The following is a 9,007-nucleotide window of genomic DNA, read 5'->3' as shown; positions in this document are numbered from 1 at the left end:
AAAATTTATTTATTTCACTGCTGGAGGAAAAAAGATATATAAGGAAAAAAGAAAAAAAATGAAAGGAATGCAGCCCAAAGCCCCACGAAGCACATGGAAAATAAACAAAGTGTGTCAGGGCACTTGTGCCCTGAACTGTGCACACCTCACAGGGAGCAGGGGATGGCAGGGACAGAACATCAGAACAGCCCAGGCACCCTGAGCCAGCTGGAACACAGAGGAACTGCCACAGAAACCTGGGCTGAGCTGGAAATAAAACCAACTGCTGCAACCCCTGCCTGGGTCAGGGAATAAAAACCAACTGCTGCAACCCCTGCCTGGGTCAGGGAATAAAAACCAACTGCTGCAACCCCTGCCTGGGTCAGGGAATAAAAACCAACTGCTGCAACCCCTGCCTGGGTCAGGAAATAAAAACCAACTGCTGCAACCCCTGCCTGGGTCAGGAAATAAAAACCAACTGCTGCAACCCCTGCCTGGGTCAGGAAATAAAAACCAACTGCTGCAACCCCTGCCTGGGTCAGGAAATAAAAACCAACTGCTGCAACCCCTGCCTGGGTCAGGGAATAAAAACCAACTGCTGCAATTCCTGCCTGGGTCAGCAGCTCTGCATCCATCCCATTTCCAGCCAAACATTTCACCAGGGCAGGGAGAACAGACTCCAGGGAATTCACAGAATCACTGGGTTGGGAGACACCTCAAAGATCATCAAATCCAACCCAGCCCCAGCACCTCAGCTAAGCCCTGGCACCCAGTGCCACATCCAGGCTTTGTAAACACACCCAGGGATGGGGACTGCATCACTTTCCCAGTCCCCAGGAATTCCCAAATGTCTCCCAAATTCACAGAATTCAGAGAATCACTGGGTTGGAAGAGACCTTCAAGACCATTGAGTCCAACCCAGCCCCAGCACCTCAGCTAAACCCTGGCACCGAGTGCCGCATCCAGACTTTGTTAAACACATCGGGGATGGTGACTGCACCACCTCCTTGGGCAGACCATGAGCAAGGCAGCAGAAACCTGATTTATTTTTTCCATTTTCATTTCCCATGCTGACCCAAGGGCCTGTGCAACACCTGTGTGGCAGGGTGGAGCTGGCAGCTGGCACAGGGGCCCCCATGGATCCCCTCAACCTCTCGTGGTACGACGGGGACAGGAACTGGAGCAGGGCCCTGAACGCCTCAGAGGCGGCGCACAGGCCGCACTACAACTACTACGCCGTGCTGCTGGCCCTCCTCATCTTCATCATCGTCTTTGGCAACGTCCTGGTGTGCATGGCAGTGTCCAGGGAGAGGGCCCTGCAGACCACCACCAACTACCTGATCGTCAGCCTGGCCGTGGCTGACCTGCTGGTGGCCACGCTCTGCATGCCCTGGGTGGTCTACATGGAGGTAAGGGCTCGGAGCTGGCCTGAGGGAGGGTGGGGAGGGTGTAGCAACCTGGAAATCGGCCTCCTGAATTCCCCACAAGTGATTTTCATGCCCTAAATACAGGGGGTTTTGTTCCCTGAAGTGCAGGTTTTTTCGTTCCCAAAATTGCATTTTTTTCCATTCCTGAAATTGTACCTTCTTCATTCCCGAAACTGCATTTTTCCTATTCCTGAAATTGTAGCTTTCTCATTCCCAAAACTGCATTTTTTTTCCCATTCCTGAAACTGTAGCTTTCTCATCCCCAAAAATCGCCATTTTTTTCCAGGAGAAGGATGGGAGAGCAGGTAGCTTGAAACCCCACTGCTGCTCAGAGCACTAAATCACAACCCAATTGCACCAGAAATTTGGGGTCAAGTGGGAAAGGACCCCAATTTTGTGTTCAAAACTCCACCACGGGTATCACACTGAAATCACAGGGAATTTGTGGAGGTGGAAGGGACGCACAAGGATCATTGAATCCAGCAATCAGAAAAAAAAATAAAAATAAAAAGCAATCAAGGCCCTGTTTCTGAAGGGCTGCAGGAAGGCAATTGTGGAAGTGGAAGCAGGATGGGAAACCACAGTTTTATGTCACAATATAGGGGGAAAATATCACTTTTCACAGCACAAACCATGCTGAGTTTCCAGGCACTCACCCATGGGAGGGATGATAACACAGGGAGGAGAGCAGGGGAAGGAACCATCATCAGTGAGCCCAGTGAGTCCTGATGCAAAGCAAAACAGAGCCAGTGATGTGGCACGGGCTGTGGGAGAGCACAGTGCTAATTATCCCCGAGTTAATGATTGTTTTCGTGGCCTTGGATAACTCAGAGCCGCTGCTGAAGCTCATTAAGTGGCCACGGGCTGGGGGAGGCAGGCTCTGCCTCTGGGGCTCCATCTCCTTCTGTTCTGCTCCTTCTATTCCACTTATTCCACCAGTCTGAAGCAGAGGGTGATGCTGGGAGAAGATCCTACTCCCTCAGGTCCAGCCAGAAGAACCTCTCAGACCCTTTTTAATTTTAAGGCAGAAGAATAAACCACAATGATGCAAAATTCTCTCCCTTTTCTGGGCTCACGTGCAGGGTTGGTCAGGAACCACAGCTACCTTCATCTTCCATTTGGGACAGTTTCCTCCAGGTTTTGTGTCACAAGCTTGGCCTAAAAATCAAACTCAAAATTAACACTTGAGAAAACCCCAGCCTTGGTGCAAACAGATCTTTTACCCCCAAACTTTGGAGGTTTCTCCAGCACAAATGAAAACACCAAGAGAAAGAACTGTGCAGTTTCCAGCTTCCCCCAAACCATGCCCTCAGGAAATCGGTTCCACAGAGGTTTGGATCTGGCTGGAAACCTTTGCCTTTGGGCAAATTCTCCTCAAAGTTCCTGATGTAACTGTCTCTTAAGTGCTTTTTTAATCACTGAGTATTCATCTGTCACTCAGGCTTCAATGCAGTCATTCTCCCTTCTTTATGCTGCCTATGGTTATGTATATCAGAGCAGAAATAACTGAAGAATAGATATCTTATTCATTCTATTTTCAAATGCAGTAGGGCTCTATTTTTGTTAGAGGGAAATATACTTTTTTTTTTCATCACATGTCAAACACAGCAGTCCGAATAATTGCTATTAAACTTAATTGGCAAAGTTCAGCTTCAACAGCAAGAGAAGTGAGGAGAAAAAAGGCTACTGGTGCCTGGAAGTGTTATCATTAGTTCTTTGTCTTTAGCACTTTGTGTGGAGTGTTAAAGGCTTTTCACTCTGAATTAAACTCATTTTCTTCACCAAAAATAAAAGAGATAAAGGTTAGGAATGCCTACCCCGATTTTTTAAACTAAGAAATGAAGGGAAGCTCTTGCTTGTCTGACCTTTGCTGGGTGTAATTGGAAAAACTGTCTGGGAAAAAGCTGTGAGTAAAATCAGAGGTGCTTGGGAATGAAAATTAATGTGTTTCCCTCCTCATTCTGCCTTGAAATCCTTCAGGGAGCTGTTTAAGCTCCTTTATCTTCCCTGGTGAGCCCAGGTTTGTGCTGGGGCTGCCCAAACCCACAGAGAGCAGCAGGGTGGAACCACAGCAGCTGCAGGGATTGCTCTCCAGCCCCAGGGATTGCTCACTAACCCCAGGGATTGCTCACTAACCCCAGGGATTGCTCTCCAGCCCCAGGGATTGCTCACTAACCCCAGGGATTGCTCACTAACCCCAGGGATTGCTCTCCAGCCCCAGGGATTGCTCACTAACCCCAAGGAATTGCTCACTAACCCCAGGGATTGCTCTCCAGCCCCAGGGATTGCTCACTAACCCCAAGGAATTGCTCACTAACCCCAGGGATTGCTCTCCAGCCCCAGGGATTGCCCAAGGATTGCTCACCACCCATCCTCTCTCCGCAGGTGGTTGGGGAGTGGCGGTTCAGCCGCATCCACTGCGATATCTTTGTCACCCTGGATGTCATGATGTGCACTGCCAGCATCCTCAACCTCTGTGCCATCAGCATTGACAGGTGAGGGCTCTGTGCCAAACCCAGGCTGTGCCAAACCCAGGGTGGCCAGTCCCAGCACCTCTGTGGGACTCAGAGGCTGGAAAACAGTGGGAGTTTTTTGAAGAGCATCTTAGAGGATCCCAATGAGCTGTGAGCAGGGGGTTCGGTCAGGAGGCACAGAAACTCTGCTCCTGGGGGTGCACATGGAATTGCTCTGTGCTCCATGGCTCTGGCCCTGCTCTTTGTACTCTGGGATGGTGCCGCAGGCGTTGGTGGGACGGTGGGAGGAGAACACCAGGAGCTGACCCAGCCTCACCCTCCTGGCGTGGCTGCAGCCCCCTGGCACACATGCCCTGTGCTTGGTGGGCAGTGGCAGCCCTGGCAGGGTGACAGCAGCCTGGGGGATGTGTCCCCTGCAGGTACACGGCCGTGGCCATGCCCATGCTCTACAACACCCGCTACAGCTCCAAGCGCAGGGTCACCGTCATGATCGCCGTGGTCTGGGTGCTCTCCTTTGCCATCTCCTGCCCGCTCCTCTTCGGCCTCAACAACACAGGTGAGGGCTCTGGCACCTGCAGCTGCCTCCTGCTGCTCTCCTAGACAGGCAGGAATAAAGGTGGGATCAGGTCTGAGGTATATTGGAAATGTTCTTTCCCTCTGCATGTCCCTCCCGCTGTCCTGTCAGACAGCCAGAAATAAAGGTGGGATCAGGTCTGAGGTGTACTGAAGTGTTCTCTCCCTCTGCCACCCCTCACTATTTGCATGCTGATTCTGGGTCTGTTTCATCTCCAGCTGTTCCAGAGCAGGGTTTCAGTCTCACCAGAACTGAGGTGATGTAGAAGTTCACACAACACCAATCTGTGTTTACCTTAACATTTGTCCACTAGAAATTCAAAATCCTCCTTCTATTAAAACACACAGAAAGGAAAGCCATGGGACAGAACCTTCCCTGAGGCAGCAGAGAAAAGGTCTGGCAGTCCAGGCAGCAGTTTCCTGGGAATATTGGTTGGATCCAGCATGGGATCTGCAGTGCTGAGTGGGGGAAAAAGGGGAAGACCATGAGGTCACAGGATACAAATCATGTGAACAGTGCAAATTGCTAAAACACCCAGTGCAAACAACTAAATAACTATTTAGTGCAATACCACACTTAGCTGCAAGGCAAGGAGCAGCCAGGACGTTCGAGGTGATGTGACGCCCTCCAGCACGAGGGCAGCCGGGGACACCAACCCTGAGAGGTTTTCTCTTGCAGATGAGAAGGAGTGCATCATTGGCAACCCCGCCTTCGTGGTGTACTCCTCCATCGTGTCCTTCTACGTGCCCTTCATGGTGACGCTGCTGGTGTACGTGCAGATCTACATCGTGCTGCGGCGGCGCAGGAAGCGCGTCAGCACCAAGCGCAGCAGCCACGTGCTGGACTCGGACACGCAGGCCCCCCTGAAGGTAGCCAGCCTCCACAGCCTCCCCCTGCCCTGCTCCCCCTGCCCCACGCCGCCCTGCCTGGGGCAGAGCTCCCACAGCTGGGTGCTGGGGTCACTTTGGGGTCCCAGCTGCGCTCCCTGGGCTCCCGGCTCGCTGGCTGCGGCTCCTCGGGCTTCCCTGGATTTCGGGGATGATCCAGCAGCAGATCTGCACCAGGAGCTGCTGCAGTGACCCCCAGCATTGCCGTGGGCTGGGCTGGGGTAGCCAGGAACAGAGGCTGCACCGCTGTGTGAGTCAGTCCTGCAGGATCACAGACGCGAGGAATGGTTTGGGTCAGGAGGGACACTAAAGCCCATGGGCAGGGACACCTTCCACCATCCCAGGTTGCTCCAAACCCCATCCAACCTGGCCTTGGGCACTGCCAGGGATCCAGGGGCAGCCACAGCTGCTCTGGGCACCCTCTGCCAGGGTCTGCCCACCCTCACAGGGAGGAATTTCTCCCTGATACCCTAACTAAACCCATCTCCCTTCAGTTTAACGCCATTTCCTCGTGCCCCACCACTCCAAGCCCCTCTCCAGCTCTCCTGAACCTCCTTTAGGGGGTGTCAGGTGTCCCCAGAGCTCGGTGGCAGCGCCTGGGGTGCACAGCTCCTCTCTGGGAAGCACAGCTCTGCAGCACCAGCCTGTCCCTGCAGGAGCTGTGTGTGAGGGAGCCCAGCTGGGCGGGCTGGCTGTGAACCCACTTGTCAAAGCAGGGCTCTGGCAGCACACACAGCACAGCCCGGGGGATGCTCCAGCTCCACACCCTGCTGCCTGCAGAGGAGGCAGCCAGACAGGGACACGCAGACACAGCAGAGCTCCGTGGCCTCCTTGTTCTGGTGCACAGCACAGGGGTGGCAGCCTCCATCCCTGCTCCTCCTCGGCATTCTCCATCCACCTCTCCATCGTGCTCGGCTCCTGAGCCGCGCTGCTGAACTCCTGACTCATCCCTTTGTGTTCCCACGTGCCTCCCTTACCAGCTTCCCTTCCCAACCCCTCTCTGCCTATGTAACCTCTGAGCTGGTGCTTGCCCCTTAGGACAAATGCACTCATCCAGAAGACGTCAAGCTCTGCACAGTTATTGTGAAGTCCAATGGGAGCTTCCAAGTTAATAAGCGCAAAGTGGTGAGTGTTAAAGAGAAGTGGGAGCTTTCCAGAGCTTTCAGCCTTCCCCTTCTCCCTCAGGACACGAGGTTCATTTATGTAGGGTGGGAGAAAACTAAACCTAAGAGCAAAGGTTACCATTCAATCTCAAAATTTAAATAGTCTTCCCATTCCTTGGAGTGAAGCAGGGGGTTTAAGCTCATAGAGCTCACAAAGCCAGATTAAGCTCACCGAAAGATCAGCTCTAAAAGCCACGGCATTTGAACATTTTTATGCTTTTGATTTCCTTCTCCTCTCTGTTATTTAAATCTTGGACTGCATTGGCTTTGTTGGGTTTTGGTTGCTGATTCCATTTTTATTTATTTTCACTCTGAAAACCTGAACAAAATCTGTAGAGAGTGGAGACAGCGTCTCCCCCATTTCTGAGCCTCTTTGTGCCAAAAAGGAGAATCCTCCAGTGCAGCTCTGTCCATCCCATCTGCCCAGAACACCCCAACACCGCACAGCCCTTCCTCCAGGCAGGGAGGGAGAAGAGGGACTGACTGTTCTCCAGCATCATCCAGCTTCACTCTGTAAGGAATGCTCGTTGCTCCTCTCTGTGTATTTACCTGTCATTATGTTGTGGACATTTGATTCTTGTCCAGGAGGCAGAGAGTCACATAGAAGAGATGGAAATGGAGATGGTGTCCAGTACCAGTCCCCCTGAGAAAACGGCCCTCAAACCCACAGCACCAAGTAACCACCAGTTGATTGTGCCAGTTGCTTCTAATCGGGGCAACAACTCTACCCTGCAGGCACCCCTGAGCAGCCCTGGGAAGGTGGAGAAGAATGGCCATGCCAAAGAATCCCACCACACAGCCAAGGTCTTCGAGATCCACTCCCTGCCCAACGGCAAGACGAGGAACTTGCTCAAGGCCGTCATCAGGAGGAAAATGTCCCAGCAGAAGGAGAAGAAAGCCACGCAGATGCTGGCCATCGTGCTCGGTGAGAGCGTGCCCTGCCTGCCCTGGGCTCCCTGCAGAAACCCCTGTCCTGTGCAGGCTGATTTTCCAACCCCCCAAAGAACTCATTTCCCTTCACACATCAGGAGAAGATGGCAGGAAAGTGTGCTGGTGTTCATAGGGGTCTGAGGATGAGGGAAGAGATGAGAATAATGACTCCATGTTTCAGAAGGCTTGATTTATTATTTTATTATTTTATTTATTATTATATTTATTTATTTATTATTTTATTTATTTATTATTTTATTATATATATTATATTAAAAATATACTAAAAGAATAGAAGAAAGGATTTCATCAGAAGGCTGGCTAAGAATACAAAAGGAAGGAATGATAACAAAGGTTTGTGACTAACCAGAGAGTCCGAGCCAGCTGACTGTAACTGGCCATTAATTAGAAACAACCACATGAGACCAATCCCAGATGCACCTGTTGCATTCCACAGCAGCAGATAACCATTGTTTACATTTTGTTCCTGAGGCCTCTCAGCTTCTCAGGAGAAAAAAACCCTAAGGAAAGGATTTTTCATAAAAGATGTCTGTGACAGGCAAAGGGCTGCCCATGGGTGCGCAGTGCACTAAGCTGGCACAGGGCTGCACCAAGGGTGCCCAAAGCTGCCCCACTCGGGGCCAGCTGAGCTCCCAAAACCAGGGAAGACTCCTGGGCTTTCTGAAATAAAAGGCAGCAGAGCTGGCACCTTGAAGGGCAGAGTTTCTGCTGTGTCTGAGCTCATTCCATGAGCAGAGGAGTTCCTTAGTGCCAGGGCAGAACGCAGAGCAGGACACTGAGCACACAAACACAAATCCCATTCCTCTGTGAAATAAATTCCCCTTCCACCAAAGAGAACCTCGCTGTTCCTCCAGCCCGAGAACCCCCCCAGCTTTCAGCCATCAAACTCCTCCTCTGTCCTTTTCCCCCCCAGGTGTTTTCATCATCTGCTGGCTCCCCTTCTTCATCACTCACATCCTGAACATGCACTGCGACTGCAACATCCCGCCGGCCATGTACAGCGCCTTCACGTGGCTCGGCTACGTCAACAGCGCTGTCAACCCCATTATCTACACCACCTTCAACATCGAGTTTCGCAAGGCTTTCATGAAGATCCTCCACTGCTAAAGCCACAAACAGCGCCCGCTTTTTTTTGGGAACGGAGGGGGAAGAGGGAGCGATGCCATCCGTGCCGGGGAGGGGGCTGGAGCTCTGGAGCTGGGCACCGCGCGGTGCCCGGGCACCTGGTGGGGTTGGAACGAGGCGGGAGGGTGTCTCACCTCTCTGGGTGACCTCTGGACCGGCCCCCAGGGTGCTTTTCAGAGCCAGCCTCGCGCTGTGCTGGAAGTGGAGGTGCAGGAACCGAGGAGCTCTCGCTCGGTTCTCGCCCGTGGCCACCGCCCGGCCTGGAGGGCACTGTGGACACGGGGTGGCCACGGGGCAGCAGGAGGTAGCGCTGGGTACAACTCTCACCAAAGACAAGGCCATGCTTCCCCCTGGCAGCAGGAGCCAGCCAGGGCCTCTGCGAGCTCCGTGCAATAGCTTTGCCTTCACCTCGAGCTGACCCGCCCGG

At 52.6% G+C, this 9,007-nt stretch overlaps 1 protein-coding gene across 2 annotated transcripts; it reads left to right on the top strand.

Moving 5' to 3' along the window:
• Positions 1-1,115: 1,115 nt before the first annotated feature.
• Positions 1,116-8,562, top strand: DRD2 (dopamine receptor D2). Of its 2 annotated transcripts, XM_059488355.1 has the most exons (7): positions 1,116-1,388; positions 3,792-3,901; positions 4,300-4,436; positions 5,133-5,323; positions 6,380-6,466; positions 7,090-7,429; positions 8,369-8,562. In XM_059488355.1, the coding sequence occupies exons 1-7, from the start codon at positions 1,116-1,118 to the stop codon at positions 8,560-8,562; spliced, it is 1,332 nt and encodes a 443-aa protein (XP_059344338.1). The 2 variants fall into 2 exon arrangements, with proteins under 2 accessions (XP_059344338.1, XP_059344340.1); XM_059488357.1 differs by lacking the exon at positions 6,380-6,466.
• Positions 8,563-9,007: the final 445 nt, after the last annotated feature.

The sequence above is a fragment of the Ammospiza nelsoni genome, chromosome 24 (assembly GCF_027579445.1).
Source record: "Ammospiza nelsoni isolate bAmmNel1 chromosome 24, bAmmNel1.pri, whole genome shotgun sequence".
NCBI lineage: Eukaryota > Metazoa > Chordata > Aves > Passeriformes > Passerellidae > Ammospiza > Ammospiza nelsoni.
This window is presented reverse-complemented; position numbering and strand designations above follow the sequence as displayed.